General features: G+C 46.0%; 1 protein-coding gene across 1 annotated transcript in view; it reads left to right on the forward strand.

Moving 5' to 3' along the window:
• BAZ2B (bromodomain adjacent to zinc finger domain 2B) overlaps positions 1 to 25505 on the forward strand; it is a 914692-nt gene that overhangs the window by 484785 nt on the left and 404402 nt on the right. Inside the window, exon 15 of the mRNA XM_030210692.1 lies at positions 18916 to 19126. Within this exon, the coding sequence (XP_030066552.1) occupies positions 18916 to 19126 (211 nt within the window). The remainder of the gene's footprint in view (positions 1 to 18915; positions 19127 to 25505) is intronic.

Here is a 25505-nt window from a genome sequence, read left to right on the forward strand (position 1 = left end):
CTTCAGGAATGCTCTGTCGGCTCTGCTGGTCCTCTGCCCCCGCCAACGTCAACTTCCAGTTCTGGGAGCAGAGGACCTGCAAAACTTGACACAACATGCTTGAAGGCTGCTGCAGCCCTGCACTTGATTTTTTTTGTTGTTGTTCTGCAGCCGCTGCTGTCCACAGTAGCGGTTTGGGTGGAGGTGAGAGAGAGATCGGGATTTGCCACGGCACCCCAGAGAGTTTGCTGCTGCGTACCAGGGTTCCACGGCGCACAGTTTGGGAACCGCTGCCCTACGCAATATTCTTAGAATATTGGGTGTGCTGATAGCTACTTCACGTTTGAGTCCCAGGTTTCCTCGGTAGTAAATAAATCATTCAAGTCCCTTTGGAATTTGAGAAGAATCAGATTGTTTCCTTGTCATCAAGCAGATGAAGCCATTACGTATGGGTTGTGTCCATCAACCAGCAGGGGGAGATAGAGAGCACTCAACTTTTCACAGTGCCTCATGGCCAGCCAGCTCTACTGCCTCTTCAGTATTCTCTATCTCCCCAATTAGGGTGGCTGCAGCTTCTTCGAGCTCCATCAAAAATCTGCCTGGGGGTGGCTCTTGGCTTGCCAGTTGTTAGCCGGGGTGTTAGAGGCGATAGCAGCTTCACTTTGAAGGCACATAGGTTAGCCCTTTCCCTGCCTTACCCATGCCCCCGTGGATGTGGACATATTAGCTTGCTTTTCCCTGTCCTTTCCCACTCAGTGGATGCAGGCACATTGGTTTGCCTTTCCCTGCCTTTCCCACTCATCTGAGCCTCCGGAGTTCTTATTACCTCTGCTTTCCTCACAGCGTAAAAAAAAAAATGGAACAGAGGTTTTCCTTTGATTCTTCTATGGGACCGGAGCTGTGATACTCGGTCCGGTGAGGTAAGAGTGTTTTCTAACTCCTCCGGGGTGGGCCCGCGATCGGGGCGTTTTTGGGGCGAAACCGCCACTTTGAATTTTCCCGCCATTTTCGGCGATGGCTGCAGAGAATGTAAAGTGCTGTTCCCGGTGTGGCAAGCGCAAATCAGCAGTGGGGCTCTGTAAATCATGCTGTACAGGTGTAAGAGCCTGCCGAGCATGGCAAGCGATGATTCTTCCCGCTCAGAGCTGGCAGCGGACGCCATTTTGAATTCTCCGCATGGTGCGGCCTCCGTAGAGACGGAGAGCCCTGAGCCCGGGGGGGACCTCGAATTGAGGCTACTCAGGGAGTGGCTAGCCCCGGACGGGATCTGGGTGCCCAGGGCGAGTTTTTCTCCCCTGATTTTGTGTTATTATTGCATAAAGCATACATGCTGAAAAGAGCTCTCCCTCAAGGGTCATCTGAGGCCCCTTCTTTTGTGTGTGTGTGTGTGTGTCCCCCCCCCCCCCCCCCCGGTGGATTCTGGCCTGGGACTGCCCGCTGAGGCTATTTTCCCTGATAATTGGCATAAAGAAAAGCGTAGAAGGGCTAATTCCCCTTCAGGTTGTGGTGCACCTCCTCCCCCCCCCCCCCCCCCCCCCTCCCCGTGGTCAAGCTGTAAGGATTCAGAGAGTTCTGGCAGGCCTTCGTGGTCTGAGGAGCCAGAGTCAGGTGCAGAATTACCACAGGATCTGGATGATCCTTCCGCGGTGAGGATTTTCCACTGTGATGAGCTGCCAGCGCTTATTTCAGATGCCCTACAGGTCCTTTCTATTGAAGAGCCTGACAGTGGCACAGCCTCCTCTGTGAATCCTAGGATGGCTAGTACCAAAAAGCCAGCTCGAGCCTTTCCTTTGCATGACTCCATCCAAGAGCTTATTTCCGCTCAGTGGGCTGACCCCAAGGGACCTTTGAAAGTTTCCAGGGCTATGGGGCAATTATACCCTCTGCGTGAGGAGCATTTGGCTCGCTTTGCAATGCCTAAAGTAGATGCCCTAGTCACTGCGGTGACAGAGAGAACTACCCTCCCTGTGGAAGGAGGAGTTGCCCTGAAGGATATACAAGATCGTAGGCTGGAAGCAGCACTTAAACGGTCCTTTGAAATTGCAGGTCTTACTGTTCGGGCGTCTGCATGCAGTTGTTATGCTGCTAGAGCCTGCCTGGCGTGGTTGCAACAGGCAGTGGAACAGCCCAGAGATGGAGCGGAGCCCTTCTTGGATGTGGCTCCGCGGCTGGAGTTGGCCTTGTCCTTTTTGGCTGATGCCCTTTATGATATTGTCAGAGCTTCGGCTAAACAAATGGCAGTAGCAGTAGAATAACGGTAAAGATTGTTTCTCCGAGGACAAGCAGGCTGCTTGTTCTCACGACTGGGTTGACGTCCGCGGCAGCCCCCACCAACCGGAAAAAGCTTCGCGGGACGGTCGGCACGCAGGGCACGCCCACCGCGCATGCGCGGCCGTCTTCCCGCCCGTGCGCGACCGCTCCCGCCAGTTACTTTTTTCCCGCGACTGAGAGAGTCGTGTTTTTGCAACTCTCTCGTTTCAGCCGCCGGAATTTTCGACCGCGTTTACGCGGGTCGTCGCTCTTGGCCCTTTTGGCCTCTTCTTCTTTCAGTTTCGTTTGTTATCCAAAAAAAAAAAAAAAAAAAAAGAATTTTGCGCGTGTGGAGCACGCGCTCCTCCTTTTTCCCTCGCTTTCTAGCGGGGACGCCTCGTTGCGGCCTAGTGGCCGCTCGGTCGGTTTCAATTTTCGTGGTGTGATTTTAGCCACCATTGCCGACTTTGACTTCGCCGACGCGATTTTTCCGTCGATGTCCTCGAAGGTCCCGAGTGGATTTAAAAAGTGTGGTCGCTGCGGCCGGCCGATCTCGCAGACCGACACCCACGCTTGGTGCCTCCAGTGCCTCGGGCCGGAGCACAATCTCAAGTCGTGTGCTTTGTGTCTCGGTCTCCGGAAACGGACTCAGGTTGCGAGGCAAGTTCTGCGGGACCGTCTTTTTGGAACTTGCGCCGGCCCCTCGACGTCGACCTCGACGGCATCGGTATCGAAGGCCGGTTCTTCGGTACCGGTATCGATGCCCGAGACATCGGCACCGATGGCAGCGACCCCAGGAGAACAGGTCCCGTCGGCCCGCCGGTCCGCCGGCGAGAGTGGGGTAGAGAGACCGCGTGGGCAGTCGGCCCCGGTCACTCCCTCAACTCGTGAGCCACGGGACCGAACCCTGTCGGACCCGGTACCTCGAGACCGAGGGGGATCGACCTCCTCCTCCTCCATGCCCTCCGGCACCGGTGACGTGCACCGGAAGAAGGACAAGAAGCGCCGTCACCGGGAGCCCTCGGTGCCTGAGGAGGTGTCGACGCCGAAGCGTCATCACAGAGAGGAGAGATCTCCGTCGGTGGTGGAGGTACCGACGCGTCGGGGTTCCGGCACCTCGGTGCCGTCTCCTGGCCCCCAGCAGCTTCTGGCACCGACACCCTTGCCGGCCCCACCGCCTTTCTCGGCAGCGGGCCTGGACGAGTGCCTCAGAGCCATCCTTCCGGGGCTCCTGGAAGGGCTGATGCGCCAGGCTGTGCCGGCGCCGGGGGTGCTTGCGCCCTCGGCGCCGATGACTGTGGCGCCGGCGAGCTCTAGCCCGGCGCCGGGGCAGTCGACACCGCCGCCGCTTGCGGTGCCGGTCTCGACAGCCACGCAGGTGGAGTCCCCGTCGACGTCGATGGAGGGAGCTCCGTCCCCGCCGGCGCGGGAGTCCACCGCTCGACGACACCGAGGCCTCGGTGCCTCGACGTCGAGCCGGGCCCGGTACCGGACTCAGCTACATGAGCTAATGTCCGATACCGAGGATGAGGACTCGTGGGGGGAAGAGGAGGACCCGAGATATTTCTCCTCAGAGGAGTCTACGGGCCTTCCCTCGGACCCCACGCCGTCACCGGAGAGGAAGCTCTCACCTCCTGAGAGTCTCTCCTTTGCCTCCTTTGTGCGGGATATGTCTATAAGCATTCCCTTTCCCGTGGTCTCTGTGGAAGAGCCGAGGGCCGAGATGCTCGAGGTCCTCGACTATCCATCACCACCTAGAGAGTCCTCCACGGTACCGCTGCACAATGTCCTGAAGGAGACGCTGCTCCGGAACTGGGTGCGACCATTAACTAATCCCACCATTCCCAAGAAAGCAGAGTCCCAGTACAGGATCCACTCTGACCCAGAGCTCATGCGGCCCCAGTTGCCCCATGACTCAGCGGTCGTGGATTCTGCTCTCAAGAGGGCACGGAGTTCGAGGGATACCGCCTCGGCGCCCCCGGGGCGGGAGTCTCGCACTCTGGACTCATTTGGGAGGAAGGCCTACCAGTCCTCCATGCTCGTGACCCGCATCCAATCGTACCTGCTCTATATGAGCATCCACATGCGGACCAATGTGCAACAGCTGGCGGACCTGGTCGATAAGCTCCCGCCGGAGCAGTCCAGGCCTTATCAGGAGGTGGTCAGGCAGCTGAAGGCGTGCAGAAAGTTCCTGTCCAGGGGGATTTTTGACACCTGTGACGTGGCATCTCGTGCTGCGGCCCAAGGTATAGTGATGCGCAGGCTCTCATGGCTGCGTGCCTCTGACCTGGACAACCGCACCCAGCAGAGACTGGCCGACGTCCCTTGCCGGGGGGATAACATTTTCGGTGAGAAGGTCGAGCAGATGGTGGACCAACTGCATCAGCGGGAAACCGCTCTCGACAAGCTCTCCACCGGGCGCCTTCAGCACCCGCCCCCACGGGTGGGCGTTTTTCCCGGGCACGGCAGGCTGCACCCTATTCTTTTGCAAAGCGTAGGTACAACCAGCCGGCCCGAAGGCCTCGTCAGGCACAGGGACAGCCCCAGCGCGCTCGTTCTCGTCAACAGCGTGCGCCTAAGCAGCCCCCTGCGCCTCCACAGCAAAAGCCGGGGACGGGCTTTTGACTGGATCCACGGGAACATAGCCGCCCTACAAGTGTCCGTACCGGACGATCTGCCGGTCGGAGGGAGGTTAAAATTTTTTCACCAAAGGTGGCCTCTCATAACCTCCGACCAGTGGGTTCTCCAAATAGTGCGGTGCGGATACGCCCTGAATTTGGCCTCCCTGCCTCCAAATTGTCCTCCAGGAGCTCAGTCTTTCAGCTCCCATCACAAGCAGGTACTTGCAGAGGAACTCTCCGCCCTTCTCAGCGCCAATGCGGTCGAGCCCGTACCACCCGGGCAGGAAGGGCAGGGATTCTATTCCAGGTACTTCCTTGTGGAAAAGAAAACAGGGGGGATGCGTCCCATCCTAGACCTGAGAGGCCTGAACAAATTCCTGGTCAAAGAAAAGTTCAGGATGCTTTCCTTGGGCACCCTTCTGCCAATGATTCAGAAAAACGATTGGCTATGTTCCCTGGATTTAAAGGACGCATACACTCACATCCCGATACTGCCAGCTCACAGACAGTATCTCAGATTCCGCCTGGGCGCACGGCATTTTCAGTATTGTGTGCTGCCCTTTGGGCTCGCCTCTGCCCCACGAGTGTTTACAAAGTGCCTCGTGGTGGTAGCGGCCTACCTACGCAAGCTGGGAGTGCACGTGTTCCCATATCTCGACGATTGGCTGGTCAAGAACACCTCGGAGGCAGGAGCCCTCCGGTCCATGCAGTGCACTATTCAACTTCTGGAGCTGCTGGGGTTTGTGATAAATTACCCAAAGTCCCATCTCCAGCCAACTCAGTCTCTGGAATTCATAGGAGCGCTGCTGAATTCCCAGACGGCTCAGGCCTACCTTCCCGAAGCGAGGGCCACCAATCTCTTGGCCCTGGCTTCGCAGACCAGAGCGTCTCAGCAGATCACAGCTCGGCAGATGTTGAGACTTCTGGGTCATATGGCCTCCACAGTTCATGTGACTCCCATGGCTCGTCTTCACATGAGATCTGCTCAATGGACCCTAGCTTCCCAGTGGTTCCAAGCCACCGGGAATCTAGAAGATGTCATCCGCCTCTCCACCAGTTGTCGCACTTCACTGCTCTGGTGGACCATCCGGACCAATTTGACCCTGGGACGTCCATTCCAAGTTCCGCAGCCCACGAAAGTGCTGACGACGGATGCATCTCGCCTGGGGTGGGGAGCCCATGTCGATGGGCTCCACACTCAGGGTCTGTGGTCCCTCCAGGAAAAGGATCTGCAGATCAACCTCCTGGAGCTCCGAGCGATCTGGAACGCACTGAAGGCTTTCAGAGATCGGCTGTCCTGTCAAATTATCCAAATTCGGACAGACAATCAGGTTGCAATGTATTACGTCAACAAGCAGGGGGGCACCGGATCTCGCCCCCTGTGCCAGGAGGCCGTCGGGATGTGGCGTTGGGCGTGTCGGTTCGGCATGCTCCTCCAAGCCACATACCTGGCAGGCGTAAACAACAGTCTGGCCGACAGACTGAGCAGAGTCATGCAACCGCACGAGTGGTCGCTCCATGCCAGAGTGGTACGCAAGATCTTCCGAGCGTGGGGCACCCCCTCGGTGGACCTTTTCGCCTCTCAGACCAACCACAAGCTGCCTCTGTTCTGTTCCAGACTTCAGGCACACGGCAGGCTAGCGTCGGATGCCTTTCTCCTCCATTGGGGGACCGGCCTCCTGTATGCTTATCCTCCCATACCTTTGGTGGGGAAGACCTTACTGAAGCTCAAGCAAGACCGCGGCACCATGATTCTGATAGCGCCCTTTTGGCCCCGTCAGATCTGGTTCCCTCTTCTTCTGGAGTTGTCCTCCGAAGAACCGTGGAGATTGGAGTGTTTTCCGACTCTCATTTCGCAGAACGACGGAGCGTTGCTGCACCCCAACCTTCAGTCTCTGGCTCTCACGGCCTGGATGTTGAGGGCGTAGACTTCACTGCGTTGGGTCTGTCTGAGGGTGTCTCCCGGGTCTTGCTTGCCTCTAGGAAGGATTCCACTAAAAAGAGTTACTTTTTCAAGTGGAGGAGGTTTGTCGTGTGGTGTGAGAGCATGGCCCTAGAACCTCGTTCTTGCCCTGCACAGAACCTGCTTGAATACCTTCTGCACTTATCAGAGTCTGGCCTCAAGACCAACTCAGTAAGGAATCACCTTAGTGCGATTAGTGCTTACCATTATCGTGTGGAAGGTAAAGCCATCTCTGGAGAGCCTTTAGTCGTTCGATTCATGAGAGGCTTGCTTTTGTCAAAGCCCCCTATCAAGCCTCCTACTGTGTCATGGGATCTCAACGTCGTCCTCACCCAGCTGATGAAACCTCCTTTTGAGCCACTGAATACCTGCCATCTGAAGTACTTGACCTGGAAGGTCATTTTCCTGGTGGCAGTTACTTCAGCTCGTAGGGTCAGTGAGCTTCAAGCCCTAGTAGCTCATGCTCCATATACCAAATTTCATCACAACAGAGTAGTGCTCCGCACTCACCCAAAGTTCCTGCCGAAGGTGGTGTCGGAGTTCCATCTTAACCAGTCAATTGTCTTGCCAACATTCTTCCCCAGGCCGCATACCCGCCCTGCTGAACGTCAGTTGCACACATTGGACTGCAAGAGAGCATTGGCCTTCTACTTGGAGCGGACACAGCCCCACAGACAGTCCGCCCAATTGTTTATTTCTTTCGACCCTAACAGGCTAGGGGTCGCTGTCGGGAAACGCACCATCTCTAATTGGCTAGCAGATTGCATTTCCTTCACTTACGCCCAGGCTGGGCTGACTCTTGAGGGTCATGTCACGGCTCATAGTGTCAGAGCCATGGCAGCGTCGGTGGCCCACTTGAAGTCAGCCACTATTGAAGAGATCTGCAAGGCTGCGACGTGGTCATCTGTCCACACATTCACATCTCATTACTGCCTCCAGCAGGATACCCGACGCGACAGTCGGTTCGGGCAGTCGGTGCTGCAGAATCTGTTTGGGGTGTAAATCCAACTCCACCCTCCAGGACCCGAATTTATTCTGGTCAGGCTGCACTCTCAGTTAGTTGTTCTTCGTAGGTCAATTTCTGTTGTACCCTCGCCGTTGCGAGGTTCAATTGACCTGGGTTATTGTTTTGAGTGAGCCTGAGAGCTAGGGATACCCCAGTCGTGAGAACAAGCAGCCTGCTTGTCCTCGGAGAAAGGGTATGATACATACCTGTAGCAGTTGTTCTCCGAGGACAGCAGGCTGATTGTTCTCACCTTCCCTCCCTCCTCCCCTTTGGAGTTGTGTTTCATACTTTATTGCTTGTCATTCAACTGGCGGGAGCGGTCGCGCACGGGCGGGAAGACGGCCGCGCATGCGCGGTGGGCGTGCCCTGCGTGCCGACCGTCCCGCGAAGCTTTTTCCGGTTGGTGGGGGCTGCCGCGGACGTCAACCCAGTCGTGAGAACAATCAGCCTGCTGTCCTCGGAGAACAACTGCTACAGGTATGTATCATACCCTTTCATGGAATGTGGGGGGTATAAACTCTCCAATTAAGCGCTCTAAGATTCTGCAAACATTGAACAGACATAAAGCGCAAATAGCCTTACTTCAGGAAACACACCTAAGTACACTGGAGCATAGCAAATTACGTTGGTGGTGGGTTGGTGAGATGGTGGATAGTCCAGCATTGAATAAAAAAGCAGGCGTGGTCATATTGATTTGTAAAGGACTACAGTGTGTGTTGAACAATAGGATTGTTTACTCACAGGGCCGATATATAATGCAACACATCACACTACACAATAGGCCGCTTTTGTTGGTAAACGTATATGCTCCAAATCAATATGATACAAAATGTATCTAGATCCTGATTAAACAAGTGAAGAGTTTTGGCCAATCCCCAATAATTATGGGAAGGGACTTCAATATGGTTTTCGACCCATTGATGGACAGCACGGGCCCCTCACGAGTTAGACCAGTGAATTATAGCAGAGGTGTTCCATGGATATGCTCGAACTTAGATTTGGTGGACTCTTGGAGGTTACTACATCCGGGAGAAAGGGACTATACCCATCTCTCTAGAGCCCATGGAACGCAATCCCAGATAGATTACTTATTAACATCACAGAATAGCACTACGCTTCTTACGCAGTCAGAGATAGGCCCTACACAAGTGTCAGATCACGCTATGATTTGGATTACATTAGAATGGAGCAGTGATCCAGACCGACCATTTTAATGGAGATTTCCGAGAGTGCTGTACTATGACACAACGTTCCACTCCTTCATAAAGGATAAATGGAAGGATTATGCTGAATTAAATAAAGGCAGCTTTCACTCAGACCCAATACTCTTTTGGGAAACCGCCAAAGCTGTGTTGAGAAGACACATTGAGGCTCATTTTCAAAGCACTTAGCCTCCCAAAGTTCCATAGAAACCTATGGAACTTAGCCTCCCAAAGTGCTTTGAAAATATGCCTCATAATCTCCTATTCTGCCCATAAAAAGAAAGTAAGGGAGGCTGAAATGTTAAGGCTGGAAACAAAGGTACGGAATTTGAGACAAATTTATGGACAAACACACTCCATTACCCATAAGAATCTATACATAAAGGCACAAATAGAGTTAAACCATTTGATTCATACCCTTATACAGCAGTCTCAGGTATACTATAAGTACCAAATGTACAAACATGCTAACAAGCAAGGAAAACTGCTAGCGAGATTAGTACACCAAGTGGGAGGCAAAAGATGGGTGTCACAGATTCAAGACACACAGGGCACGAGTTATCACACGAACAAAGAGATTAGTAAAGTTTTTGAAACCTTCTAGACCCAGCTGTATGCTTCACCGGAGGACGAGGGATTAGAGGCAGTAACATACTTAGAGGGGCAAAAACTTCCACAACTCACAAGACGGCAACAAGATGTCCTGGAAGCGGATATCACGGAAGATGAAGTTAGTGGAATATAAGAGCCAGCCCCCAGCCAGCTTACAGCGGAGTGGTATAAAATGTTAGTGGAAGACATTGCGCCTTGTATGGTTAAGGTATTCAACTCACATGTTCTTAGAGGAGAACTACCAAACTCGTTGAGAACAGCGCAGATAATTGTGCTATTAAAGCCAGGGAAAGATCCGAATAGGGCAGAATCTTATAGGCCCGTCTCCCTGATATCTTTTGAAGCTAAATTGCTTGCAAAGATCTTGGCCAATAGGTTGGCTAGGTTTCTTCCACAATTGATATTAGACCCACAGGTGGGATTTGTCCGGGAACGCTCCGTGGCAAAGAATTTAAGGAAAATACTACTAGCATTGGAACAGGTCAAACATATGAATACCCCCTCACTCTTTATTAGTTTTGATGCACATAAAGCATTTGATAGAGTGAGGTGGGACTTCATGTTTGGAGTCCTGGAGGCATACGGAGTTGGAGGATTTTTTACTAAGGCCATGCAAACTTTATATAAGAACCCGGTGGCAGAGGTATCCATGAATGGAGTGATCTCTCAGCAGTTTCCGATAGCCAGAGGTACTAGACAGGGCTGTCCTCTATCGCCCTTCTGTTTGTAATGGTATTAGACCCCTTAATCAGAGATATTATGGGCTCCGCGGAAGTACAAGGAGTATGTTTAGGAACTGAGCAATTCAAGGTCTCTGCCTTTGCGGACGACCTACTGGTCGTACTTTAGAGTCCGGGGGATTCACTACCAGCTATTTTGGAAATATTTAAGGAATATGGTGATTTCTCTGGATTCTGCTTGAATTTAGATAAATCTGAGGTCCAGCCATTGTGGATGTCTGAAGAGGAATGGGCGCGGCTACGTTGTACCTTTAAGACAACAGATGGCTCCTTTACGTATCTTGGCATACAGCTGCCAGGAGACCCAGCACAATTATACCAATTAAATATAGCCCAATTATTTGAACAAACGAAACAGATGTTAGGGAGGTGGGCTAACCTACCAATATCTCTATCAGGGAGAATTTCTTTGTTCAATATGATATTATTCCCAAGGTGGCTTTATTGTTTTCAGATCTTGCCAATTTATCTGACTAAAAGAGATTGGAAAAAGTTGATGGGCCTGCTTTCCAAATTTTTTTGGAATAAAAGACACCCACAAATCAGATGGCAAAATCTGCTGGACCCATGGAATAGAGGGGACTTTGGGGTTTTAGACCTACATCGCTATAACAGGGCATGTTTGCTACGACATATAGGGGACTGGCTTTTGGGAACTGCACACTATACCCAGAGGACAACGGAAGAAGAGTGGGTACACCCCTTGAAACTCCATTATGTGCTGCAGGCAAAGTTAACTGTATTACCAGCACATCTACGGAGGAATATAGTGATCCGGCCCCTTTGACTGGTTTGGCGAGATTTGGGCCGGATTTGGAAGTTTGATGAGCACCACAGCAAACTCTTACCTATAGTAGGGAATGGAGAGTTTCTCCCGGGTATAGAAGGTCCAAGATTTAAAAGATGGCAACAAAAGGGGCTTATTCTCCTACAGGATATTGTTGAGTCTGATGGTAGCACCAAAAAACTGGAGTCTTTGGAAATTGGAGATATAATGTGGATGGACAAATTTGCATATCAGCAGATATCCCATTATATTGCCAGCCTCCCACGCCAGTCTCTTGCTATTGACGTACCTAACATGATAGAAAAACTGTTTGACATGCCTACTGAGGAACCCATGTCTATTTCCTTACTACATAAACGGCTTATGCACAGTACTATACATAGAACACTACCGCACCTGCTGGAAAAGTGGACAGCGGATTTACAAAAAAACATTACTGCACAAAGGTTATTGAACAGCATGCGAGAAATTCCACAGAAAATAAGTAATGCAGATCTGAGAGAGTGTCAGGGCAGAGTGTTGTTTCGAGCATATACCTCTAAATTTAGATTGTATAAAATGGGAGGAGTAGACTCACCACAATGTGGAAAATGCGGAGGCCCGCAATGTACATACTTCCATGCCATATGGGACTGTCCAGTGATAAAACAATTTTGGACAAGGATATGTAATTTCATGGCGCACACAATGAATCAACATATATCAGTGGGTCCAGAACAAGTATTGTTGGGAGGGGAGACGTTGAGGGGTACTGGTGCTGTCAATCATAATCTCTTGCTATATAGAGCATTTTTAATAGGGAAAAAATGCATTCTAACCCACTGGGTCCACCAAGAGGCTTCTACTTATTGGCAGTGGCGTAACAGACTGCATGCGTTATTATTAATGGAACTTCGAGAAGTGCAATGGAAATTCAAAAGACAAAAAGAGTTTTATTTAGTATGGAAACCTTACCTACAAGCATTGGCTCCATGAGCACGCAGTTTTGTCCTCAACCGATTAGGGGGCCTATAATGAAAGGGGGAGTGATATCCGCTACAAGTTGGTGACAGTCAATCTCAGTATACAGGAATCTTGACCTTTTGTGGGGGGGGGAGGGAAGGGAGAGGAAGGAAGAGTAGGAGATAGGTTAGGGAGGGCAATAGGGAAGGGGAAATGGAGAAATCGTTAATAAAGAATGACATACACGTATCTACTTAATATAATGAGGGATTAGTTCTGGGTCTAAGACCACCTTCATTCATATGGCTGCTATGTAATTATTATGGCGAAGGAAGTTATCTTGAATCTGTTAATATACAAGAAGAAATGATGCTGTTAATATAAGGAAGGGTGAGACGAAATGTAATGAGGGGAGGGAGGGGAAAGGTGGGGGAGAAAAATGAATAATTCACACAAACTTATGGTTGTAACGTTTTATTGAATGTTCAATAAAAATTGTTTTAAACTAAAAAGAATAGGGGAAAGCGGAGAACCTTGAGGAGCTCTACAAGGTGAAACCCATGATTCAAATAGTACATCATTCATATAAGTATAGGCACCCCTTATAGAATACACTTGGGGGTCCTTTTACTAAGGTGAGCGGAAAAATGGCCTGCGGTAGTATAGGTGAGGGTTTTTTGTGTGCCCGCAGGTCCATTTTTCAGCGTGCCTGTAGAAAAAGGCCGTTTTAAAATTTTTGCCGAAAATGGATGTGCGGCAAAATCAAAATTGCCGCACATCCATTTTGGGTTTGCGACCTTATCACTAGCCATTGACCTATGGTGAAGACTCACGCGGTAACCGTGCGGTAGTGACCTATGTACGTCAAATGTCACTTGGCATACGCCTTGAAAATAAAGATTATTTTTCGGACGCATGTATTGGACACGTGCCAAAAATGAAGTTACCACAAGTGCCACGCAGTAGCCAGGCGGTAACTCCATTTTGGCGGCTTAGTAAAAGGGCCCCTAAGGCAGAAATGTTTTCTGCATGGATTTTCTAGGTGCCATATATATACAATCTGGCACTAAACATATAAGTAAGTCCCTTTAAATATTGACCCACTTTCTTCAGTTTTATGATGACATGATTAAAAAGTTTTTTATGCAAACAATGCAAGTTAGAGTGAAATTGATTTATTAGGTTTACAGTGATCTTTATAAGGTTTGTTTATACAATAGACTTTCTAGATATTCCAGTGTGAAAGTAGGAAGGTATTCAAGATAGCTTTTCTATCTATGAATTGTGAATGTCTTTTTTGTTCGTTTTTGAGGGGAACAAAAACTTATACCATAGGTTTCATGTTCTTATTTAGAATCATCAGCACAAAGGGCTCTTTCGAGAAGGGATTCTCTCACAAACGGGATGCCCTCTTAACAAAAAAAAAAAATAATAATGTGTAACACAAGGATTTCAAATATGTGTTAGTACTCTATGTTCCTATCTTCTCCCTCCTTAACTTTTTTTCTTATTTTTTAAAACATATTTATACAATTTTCAAAATAAACACACAAGTATACACTTGCTTCAGTAACTTTGGAAAAGGGAATAGAACAGAAAGTACTAATTATAAGGAGAAAAATCTAAACTAGAAAACCATAACTCTATCCCGATCCATATTAGACCACAATACTTCCTCAAAAGTGTGCATAAAGAAAAGGTGGAGCATCCAAAGGAAAATTAAGAAAGCATAAGGGAAGACATGCAAGAGTGTGATACATCCTAGAAAACAAAACTAACTGTGTATGAATCTGCTGGGAATTAAGTGAAACTGTCAACTTTTTTTTATATCTGGAAAAAAACTTAACTGTTCTAGGACAAACAAACAAATATTCAGCACTCAAATATTTAACCAATCATTTGCATGGGTAACAAATATTAGCAACCGGCACCAAAGTCTCTTAGCACATGTGGAAAAACAAATTTGTCTCTCCTGCAGTCTCTCCTGCATTGCACACTTAACATTTGGATACAGCTGTATTCTTTGATCCATATAAAGCATGCAGTAGTTTTCTTGTTAACTCCTGCAAATGTGGCCCATAAAATAAGAAGAGAGTAATCTCCACAAGCATGAGAACTGCAAAATGAAACTCGGTAACAGTCCAGTGGCCTGATTTACTATTTGCTCTGTATAGATTGACGTTTTTAAATGCTAGCCACTTCGATTAAGTTATACCCAGCCAGTCAGCGCCAGGAGTTACCCGGTTAATGGTGATATTTAGTGCCATTACCTGGATAACCACTCAGATAACTTAGGACAGCTTTTTTGTTGTTGTTGTTGTTGTTGTTTGTCTAATTTATTCAGACATTTATCTGGATACTAATGCTGAATATCATTGGTCTCCAGGTAACTCCTGGCTCCACCCAAAGATTAACCAGGTGCTATCCAGGTAGTGCTTGGGGCAAGCTGTAAAGATTTTCATCAGCATTATCTCTATGATGCTGCTGAAAACCCAGGTATGACCCCACTCAGCAGCACTTGCTCAGGTAGCAGCTCCTGTTACCTAGGCAAGTGCTGCTGAATTTTAGGCCAAATGTATATTTTTTCTATAGACACTTAGGGGCTCATTTTCAAAGCGCTTAGACTTAAAGTTCCATAGGTTACTATCAGGCTTATTTTCAAAAGAGAAGGGCGCCCATCTTTCAACACAAATCAGGAGATGGGCGACCTCAACTGCTTTCTGTCGCGAGGATGACTAAAGTTCCTGGGGGTGTGTCGGAAGCATAGAGAAGGCGGGACTGGGGCGTGCTTAACACATGGGCATCCTCGGCCGATAATGGAGAAAAGAAGGGCGTCCCTGACGAGCATTTGGCCGACTTTACTTGGTCCATTTTTTCTTGCAACCAAGCCTCAAAAAGGTGCCTGAACTGACCAGATGATCACTGGAAGGAATCGGGGATGACCTCCCCTTACTCCCCCAGTAGTCACCAACCCCCTCCCACCCTAAAAGAAAACTTTTTAAATATTTTTTGCCAGCCTCAAATGTCATACCCAGCTCCCTGACAGCAGTATGCAGGTCCCTGGAGCAGTTTTAGTGGGTACTGCAGTGCAATTCAGGCAGACGGACCCAGGCCCACCCCCCCACCTGTTAAACTTGTGGTGGTAAATGTGAGCCCTTCAAAACCCACCAGAAACCCACTGTACCCACATCCAGGTGCCCCCCTTCACCCCTTAGGGCTATGGTAGTGTTGTACAGTTGTGGGAAGTGGGTTTTGGGGGTCTCAGCAAACAAGGTAAGGGAGCTATGCACCTGGGAGCAATTTGTGAAGCCCACTGCAGTGCCACCTAGGGTGCCCGGTTCGTGTCCTGGCATGTGAGGGGGACCAGTGCACTACGAATGCTGGCTTCTCCTACGACCAAATAGCTTGGATTTGGTTGTTTCTGAGATGGGCGTCGGTTTCCATTATTGCTGAAAACCGGGGACGACCATCTCTAAGGTCCACCTAAATGTTAAGATTTGGGCGTCCCTGACCGTATTATCAAAACGAAAGATGGACGCCCATCTTGTTTCGATAATATGGGTTTCCCTGCCCCTTCCCGAGGATGTCCTGCGAGGATGCCCTCAGAAAAACTTGGGCGCCCCGTTCGATTATGCCCCTCCACATAACTTTGTAAATCTAAGTGCTTTGTAAATGTGCCTCTTAGTAAATCAGGTTTCAAATAATGCAAAATAACTTTTACTACTATATATATTATGTTTACAAAGTGTGTTAATTGATTAGAAATGGCATTAAATTCTGTGAGTATCTTCATTAAAGAAAAACTGTACAAAAAGCACTTCAGATATAGTCTGTTCTCTTAAAAACATGAATATGTTCTTTTATAGTGTCAAACCAAACAATTGAAATTTCAATAATGATTAAGTGCCAAAAACTGCCCAGATGACCATTTAAGGGATAAAGGCATAACCCCCTCCCACCCCCACCCCAAGAGGTGAAAACTAAACAAAGCCGAACTCCCTACACTGGACTACCTCACTTATTCGGACACGTGGCATATGCTATGCATCACCAACTTTTGTCCATACCGTAAATGAACTTTCTATATTTGACTATCTAACTACCCTTTACTTTACTCTATCATCTATGAACTTTAATGCAATGCCACCTTGTAATTTATTCTATCTACGAATAACTTTGTATTTCTCAGATCTAGAAATGGTGACCGTCATTACGGCATAATGTAAATCACTCATCCATGAACATTACTGCAATATCACTTTTGTAATCTACCCTGTATTTCTCAGATCCGGAAGTGGCGACAGTCACTCTGGCATTATGTAAGCCACATTGAGCCTGCAAATAGGTGGGAAAATGTGGGATACAAATGCAACAAATAAATAACATAAAATAATAACATAAGAAAATGTAGAAAATATGTGGAGGAAAAAACTTCATCAGTCTATATTACCTAAGCAGTTTTTGCAAGCATAGCACCTCTCAGACAAAATATTAATCGTAGGTCAAAAACCTCCAAAAATCAGTCTTAAAACTTTATTCTGCCGAAATATTTATTTTGTCTCATTCTTATCAATATTGAGAATTTTTAAAGAATTTCAAAAAAAAATTTCAGTCTTTTCACTTAGCCATGTACTTGCTCAAAAAAGAAGCATACTTATCTTTCATTGCAAAATCCCATACGTATAGGGGGGGATTCTATATATGGCGCCTATAAACTCCACGCAGAAAACATTTTTGCCTAAGCATATTCTATAAGCCGTGCCTAGATTTAGGTGCAATACATAGAATACGCTTAGTTGATGTTCCAGCACTTAAAAAACACCTTCATTTGCACCAACAAAAACATGGCGTAAATCCTGGTGCATAGATTTAGGCACAGAGGGCCATATTCTATAACTATGTGCGTACATTTTTGACGCCCATTCCCCCCATAACCATGCCCCTTTTTGTCTACCAATTAGTGCTCATTATTGCTTGTTAAGTGCTGTTATCAATTCTGATTAACTTGTTAAGCCAATTAAGTTGCAAGCATTGTTACAGAATTTGCCTAGATTTTGACATGGATCTCTTGGCACGCTATATAGAATCCACGTGATAATGTCACACATTTTTATAAGAATACTTCTACAATGAGAAGTAATCTTATGCTAGTTAATCCAGAAATATTTGTATGTTTATAATCAAACATCAAAATCTATTTTGTTTGGAAAGCATTCAAAAAGTTAGAACACTGAGCAACTGTAATGTGAAACATGGGTGATGCATTCAAGGTCAAGTGCTTTATTTTCACTGTGATTTTAACAGTATAGCTCTCCAGTGGTGTGTTAGCTTGAACTATTATTTATCTTATACTTTTCTGTTCCTTAATCTCCAAATATTTTTTTTGCACATTAGTTGCTTAGATTCATCAGTTTTTGCACATTTGCACACCTGTATTTGTATCTGTCATGTTGTATATTGCATTTTATTTGAATGTTCTATTTCTTTTGCTTACTCGAGGGTTCATTTTATAAAGTGTTTTTCATTTGCATGTTTTACAAATTAAAATGGCTATTATAAGATTGCTGGGTAAATATTTACATATGCACAAATAGACATGCTGGCAAGCAAATACACATGTTATCTATGGTAGGTATCTCTGGGAACAGTATTTGGGCAGAGCTGAGATGGAGTTGCAATATATGTACATGCTTTATTAAATACGCACATATGTATATATATATATATAGAGAGAGAGAGAGAGAGAGAGAGAAGAAGAAGCTAAGACTGTCAGTTGTATACATTTTGCCTCTATGAATTTATTAACTTAGGATTTTCATTCTAATCCTTTTTTCCATAACTTACGTGCCCACATTTACACGCCCCTTGAGTGCATTAATGTGTAGAATACTAGTACTTACGTGCATAAATGTACATTTACTCGTAAAAGTGCCAATGTGGCACCAAAATACTATTCTACAATGGTGCGTAAGTGAAGTAGTGTGTAAATATGGGGGGGGGGGGGGGGGGGGCAAATACATGGAAGGGGCTATCACATGTCTAACTTAGAGAATACTGTCAGTTATGTGCATCTCTGACATATTTATGCAACCACAGTTACATCAGGTCTATGCCTGGTGTACTGTGAGTGCGTAAATGTTAGACATGCTGATATCAAGTTACACTAGTATTCTATAACAGATCTGGGTGCCCAGATTCCGTTATATAATAAGCTCTAGCCGTGCAGCATCAGGGCACCTAAATGGAAGGTCCCACTTATAAGACTGCTCTCAAAGAGGGTAATATAACAGATTGCTTATGTGTGAAGGTCAATTAGGTGTCAGTTTCAAGCCTATTTTATAAAGACCCATAGAGGGTTATAGGTCTTTAAATATAATACTAGGATCAAAATGGCAGAATTTGCATCTATATTGTACATATAAAGTATTGCATACCTCCATATTTTATAAACAATACATGCAAATCGTGACTCTGCCTGTGCTCTGTCTAAACATTGCTCCTGAAAACACTTACATGCGAGTTATGTAGAAGTACGCACATTCTTGGTACAGCACCATGCCTAATTTTACATACATAACTCCTGGGGTAATTTTATAAGAGGCCTTTTAAACACACAAAAAATCTTGTATAAATTTACCCCCCCCCCCCCCCCCTCCCAAACTGGAGAAAACCTTTGTCCCTTAATTTTTATCTTGGAGCATGGATCATCATCTGTTGTAAATACAATTGATTAAATGCATGACACCTGCATGATTTATGCCTCTATGAATGTGTTTACAACTGTATTTGTTTGTCAATTGTGTTTATTAAAAGGGTATGCAGTGGTGTCTTCTGAAGGAAGGCGAAGTCATTCCTCGCATTAGGGCAATGGAAGGTCGTAGAGGACGACCACCAAACCCTGAAAGGCAACGGGCTAGAGAAGAATCTAGAATAAGACGACGGAAAGGTCGACCTCCAAACATTGGCAGCACTGAATTTCTAGACAACAGTGATGCAAAATTGTTAAGGAAGTTACAAGCCCAAGGTAAGAACTACAACTTCTTCAAAACTGTAGCCTTCTAATGAATATGTAGAACTAAATTCTGTCAAATAAGATATGGAAAGCCCAAGGATCAGCCAGCCCAGCCAATTCATAGAGTTAAGTGCTGGCACTTAGCTTTCCATGTATGTTCAGTGTTGCCAGCCATTTTAAATAAAACAGTGGGGCAAATATTCAGACCGTGGGAGGCAGTCGGGCTAACTCACTCGGTTGGCGGTGAAACTGGATATTCAATGTTGGGCCGTTTCTGGTGACCGGCATTGACTATCTGGTTTAATTTTGGCCACTTTAAACTTAACTGGCCAAGGCAATATTCAGTGCTGACCAGTTAAGTTTAAACTGGCCAAAGATAGGCCTGCTATTTCGGCAGCCAGATTTGGCCACCAAACTTAGCCTGCAATGTGTTGAATATTAGCGGATAGCCAACTGGTTAGTTGCTCAGCGCTGAACGGAAATATTCAGCTGGAGATAACCGACTATATCCTGCTGAATATTCATGGATAGCCAGTTAAGTGGTATTAAACCAGCTAGGAGCCATTCCAGGCCAATTAAATAGCACTGAATATCGGGGAGGACTGAATATATGGATGAGGTGGATTGGAAATATTTGTTTTAAAGTGAAGATTACTTTGAAACAGTTTTATTATATTTCATATCTCAAACTTAACAAACATAACAAGTACAACACCATCAGCTTCAGCCTGGTTTCTTATGGCCTCCGACAACTATGGTAAAGAAACAAAAATAAAGCGGTGGGGGACTAGTTACTAGAGAACAAAATACTACAAGATCCCTGTTCCAATCAAATTGTAACGTATTTAAAATAAGGCTCCTCCTCTTTGGTGTCATATTTTAGATGTAACGATTCCAAACCATTAGAAAATGTTTCTACTTCTGGAAAGACACTAGCCTCCCACACCTCCCAAACAAGGAGTTGATGCAATTGATTTCTCCATTTCCAGTAAGTGGGGGCTCAACGGCAGTCTAAAGTGAAGATTAATTGATTTTATTTATTTATTTGCATGTGTTTGATATACTGCCTTTAAAACCAGAGGCACAGCAAGGTAGTTTACACTTGAAATAGATTTAATTAGAGGAGTTGCTGTTGTGGGGGGGGGGGGGGGGGTAAAAGAGATGTCAGGAAAAGAATAGGTTGAGATGGCTGAGTGAGGCGGAAAGGGAGTGAGAAGAGGCAGCGGAACAAGGATGAGAGAGGGGAAAAGAAAGAGACAGGTCTCATGGAATCCATCCAGAAGGTGAGAAAGCCAACTGAAAAAGCTGTGTCTTGATGGCTTTCTTAAATGTTAAAGATATTTTGAATTGCATTTGACCTGAGCCTAAATAGATGTGGGCCTAAATAGGAAAATTCATATCATGACGCATGTGAGCTGGGGAGAGAAAGTAGGCCTGTATGAAGACTGTGGACTGGGACATAAGATAACTGTGTATGTTTAGTTTTACCTTGTCCTGAATATTCATTTACTTGGGCATTGTTTTATAAAATGAAAGTTTCTGGAGATCATGTGACGCCTAGAGCAGGAGCAGAGGCTGCCTGTTTGGCTCCTCTGTTTCCCCACCAAAAATAGCTATATGCTCTGTAGATTTTGGCTGGATTAGGGTTAGAGTTGCACTGGTGAAAAGCTGTTTTAATGAGCTTCGTGGGGGGGGGGGGGGGGTAATTTTGACAGGCGCTGGTTTTGTTATGGCATCGAAACAACCCTGAAAAGGGAAAGCAACGCGGGGGGAGCGTCAACTAAGATGGCAGTTCTAATGGCATCATTGAGTCCATCGGTAAGCTCTGCCTGGACAATGGAACCTCGAGTCTGAGGTTCGTGTGGTGGTGGAAGCTGCACATGAGCGACTAGATAATGTGGATCTGGAATTGGATGCCCAACAACATCGATTTGGGGCATTACAGGAAAGACTCAGCGTGGTAGTCGAGGTGGATTAATTCAGGCACACAGTCCAGCACCTGGAACACAAAATGGATGAGTTAGAGGGTAGAGCGCGATATAAAAATCTACTTCTGGTGGGATTACCAGTGTCCTCAACAAAATCAGGAATCCCAACAGCAGACGGACTTGCTAACTATTTCAAAGCAAAATTGTAGATCTATGCAAAAATATGTAACAGGACTACAACCTTGATACCTTCTTTAATGAGCTAGACCCATGCTCAGAAGAATACCCAGACGACCGAACTTGGACAAATTTCACCCAGATCACACAAGAAACAATAGCACTAGCAACCAGTAAGCTCTCTACAGCCTACTGTCAATTGGACACCTGCCCCGATTATCTAATGGACCCCCCCCCCCCCCCCCCCCTCGATTCATCACTGGACTTACCTCCCACCTCAACTTCTTGTTCCAGCATGGCATATTCCCTAAAGACAAAGGTAATATACTACTCACACCATTACCAAAAGACACCAAAAAGAAAACTAACGATATCACCAACTACTGACCTGTGGCATCCATCCCACTTATAACCAAACTGATGGAAAGCATTGTAGCTAAACAACTTACTGAATGCATTGACAATTTCTCAATCCTTCATGAATCGCAGTCGGGCTTCAGATCCCTCCACAGTACGGAAACCGTCCTGGTAGTAGTAGTAGTAGTAGTAACTCTCCTAGCCAAGTTCAAAAAGGAAATCACATTAAGTAAAAACATACTCTTCTTGCAATTCGACTTGTCAAGCACATTCGATATGGTTGACCCCTATATACTATTAAGAATACTCGACAAGATAGGCATAGGAGGGAAGATACTCAAATGGATCAAGGGTTTCCTAACCATGAGATCTTATCAAGTAAAAGCAAACTCAAACATATCTCCGTCATGGAGTACCAACTGCAGAGTACCCCAGGGTTCACCTCTCTCACCCATATTATTTAATCTGATGATGATCCCCCTTGTTCATGCCCTACACAAGCAAAATCTTAATCCTTTTCTGTATGCGGATGATGTCACCATTTACATACCGTTCAACTCTAATCCAACAGAAATCTCTGTTGCAATAAAGACTAGTTTAAGCTTAACGGATGCCTGGGCATCGGCATTCAAACTCAGACTCAACAAGGAAAAAACTCACTGCCTTATTCTCTTTTCTCACCACAAAACAAACCTCCCTTCATCTATACAAACCTCGGAACATACTCTCCCAATATCGGACAAACTGAAGATCCTTGCAATTACTATTGACACCAACCTAACCCTGGAGAGCCAAGCCTCTGCCACCATGAAGAAAATGTTCCATGCAATGTGGAAACACAAACGAATCAAACAATCCTTCCCAAGGGAAACGTTCCGTAACATAATTCAAGCAATGGTACTATCACATGTTGACTACTGTAACGCCATACGTGCGGGATGCAAAGAAGAGATCTTAAGGAAACTCCAGACCGCGCAGAACACGGCAGCTAGACTCATTTTCAGAAAGACAAGATTCGAAAGTGCTAAACCCATATGTGAAATACTGCACTGGCTACAAATCAAGGAACGAATAGCCTTCAAAATTTGCACTCTGGTCCACAAAATAATCCATGGCCTGGCCCCAACCTACGTGACCAAACTTATCGACTTACCAACTAGAAACATCATCGAATCATCAAGAATGTTTCTAAACCTGCATTACCCAAACTGTAAAGGACTAAAATACAAATCAACATATGCATCCAGCTTTTCCTACATTTGCACCCAGCTCTGGAACGCATTACCTAGAAACATTAGAACTGTGAACACCCATCTAAAATTCTGAAAAGACCTCAAGACTCACCTCTTCCGGAAAGCCTACCCAGCAGACCTGAACTAATTCATGAACATTGCATGGACAATACCCCTTCCACATAATCATATTACTTCATACTGTTTGAATTTTACCACTCCAGTTATAATTAAGTGTACGTCTACCCTTATCCTACTCTGTATTGCTCACTAGAAGCTGTAGTCCCATCCCCTGAGACGTATCAGCCTCATTGGGATTACTTCTCTCTATATGCTACTATATATTTGTCCCAGAGTTGTATTCTCTTTTCCAGAACCTTATCAGCTTCCTTGCACCTACTGTTACTCTATTTTCTACTCTGTATATATTCCTGGAGTTGGTACTCTCCTCTCCGGAACCTGTAAGCCACATTGAGCCTACTGCTATGCGGGGAAAATGTGGGATACAAATGTAAATAAATAAAATAAATTAGTTGAGTCCTTATCGGAAGCTGACCTTCTTAAAACTTTGGAGGTTTGGATCCCACAATCTCATAATTTGGATTCTCTGGTGGACTCTTTTAAAATTGAGTGGGCGTGTAGGCTTGGCGCTAGGAGAAACGATGTTGCTCATTCCCATGTGATGCTTTTTAGGCTTCAACATTTTGTGCATAAACAAGCCATTCTGCAGGCCTTACTCCATGGGAAGGTTTTGGAATATGACAATTGGAGAGTCCTTTGCTTTCATGATTATACTGCAAAAGTGTGAAGTCAGCGCAAGGCCTTTGCTCCTTTATGCACAAAGCTATATGAACAGAAGATTTCCAGTGCTTTATTATATCCGGAGAAACTCCAGATTACTTTTGGGGGTCAAACACATTTTTTTTATTTCTGTGGAGGCAGTACAAATGTTTATAAATAATTTCCCAGCCACTGTGGGCATTTAGCTACCATTTTTTGAACTGTTGGATTTATTGGTCCTAACCATTGTTTGGAACTTTGACTCCTTGCTTCTGGTGATTTTTACCTTCGAAGGTGTTACTTCAGCCCCATTGGAAGATGGACTTATTATTTTTCTTACGTTTCCTATCTTATATTAGTTTGAAGGGGCTAATTGGCTCTCTTATGCTGTTTTTGAGATCCGTTGGGTATTTTGGGATTGTTGGGTTTGATGTTGGGGATATGTGGTTTTATTATATTTCTTGTGATGTGTTGGATATTTTTGAGCTAAGGTGGGTTTGATAGGGGGTGTTCATGTGAGAATTCCCTTATAATATGGGACAGTAATATGGGGTAGGGGTTAGGAGGGATGATGGGGGTTGGATTGGGTGTGGGAGAAAAGTGAAACCCTTTTGATGATTGTATTACTAGTTTATTTTATTGCATTTGTATCCCACATTTTTCCCACCTATTTGCAGGCTCAAAGTGGCTTACATAATATTGTTAACAATATCATTACAAGATATTAGTTACAGTTAATAATGTGCAGAGATTGAGTAGGGAAGAGAGAGGAAGGGAGCGAGTGATCGGGAGTTCTGTAGTTGGATTTTCATAACTTATTGGGTTGGTGAGGTGAATTGGTGAGTTGTCAGTTATCGGTTTTCATTGTAGGCTTTGTTGAAGAAGTATGTCTTCAGAGCTTTGCGAAAGATAGTTATATCGTTGATTGTTTTCAGGTCTGTAGGTAGTGCATTCCATAACTGCGTAGGAGAAGGAAGTGGCATGCATCAGCTTGTATTTTAGTCCTTTACAGCTGGGGAACTGCAGGTTGAGAAATTTGCGGGATGATCTTGTGGCGTTTCTGGGAGGCAGGTCCACGAGGTTAGACATGTATATTGGGGCGTCTGCATGAATGATTTTGTGAACAATCATGCAGATTTTGAACGCAATTCATTCCTTAAGTGGTAGCCAGTGAAGTTTCTCTCTTAAGGGTTTTGCACTTTCATATTTAGCTTTTCCAAATATGAGTCTGGTGGCAGTATTCTGGGCAGTTTGGAGTTTTTTGATAGTCTGTTGTTTACAGCCAGCGTACAGTGCATTGCAGTAGTCCAGATGACTTATTACCATTGACTGTACCAGGGTACGGAAGATGTATCTCGGGAAGAATGGTTTAACTCTTTTGAGTTTCCACATGGAGTAGAACATCTTTTTCGTCGTATTTTTCATATGGGTATCAAGGGTGAGGTTTTGATCTATGGTGACTCCAAGAATTTTCAAGCTTTGAGAGACAAGAAGAGAACAGTATGGTGTGATTATGGTGGAGAAGTTTTTTGTGTTATGTTGCGAGGTGAGTACAAGACATTGTGTTTTTTCTGCGTTAAGTTTTAGTTGGAATGCGTCTGCCCATGTGTGCATTGTTTGGAGGCTTTGGTTGATCTCGTTGGTGATTTCATTTAGATCACGTTTGAACGGGATGTAGATTGTGATGTCATCTGCGTATATGTAGGGGTTGAGGTTTTGGTCAGCTAGAAGTTTGGCTATGGGTATCATCATTAGGTTGAATAAGGTTGGTGAGAGGGGAGATCCTTGGGGGACTCCACATTCCGGTATCCAAGTGGGTGATCTTTCCGCGTTCGTTGATACTTGGTATGATCTTGTGGTCAGGAATCCTTTGAACCATTTGAGAACTGTGCCTCCTACTCCAAAGTACTCTAGTAT

The sequence above is a fragment of the Microcaecilia unicolor genome, chromosome 7, assembly GCF_901765095.1.
Source record: "Microcaecilia unicolor chromosome 7, aMicUni1.1, whole genome shotgun sequence".
In the NCBI taxonomy this organism is placed as follows: Eukaryota; Metazoa; Chordata; class Amphibia; order Gymnophiona; family Siphonopidae; genus Microcaecilia; species Microcaecilia unicolor.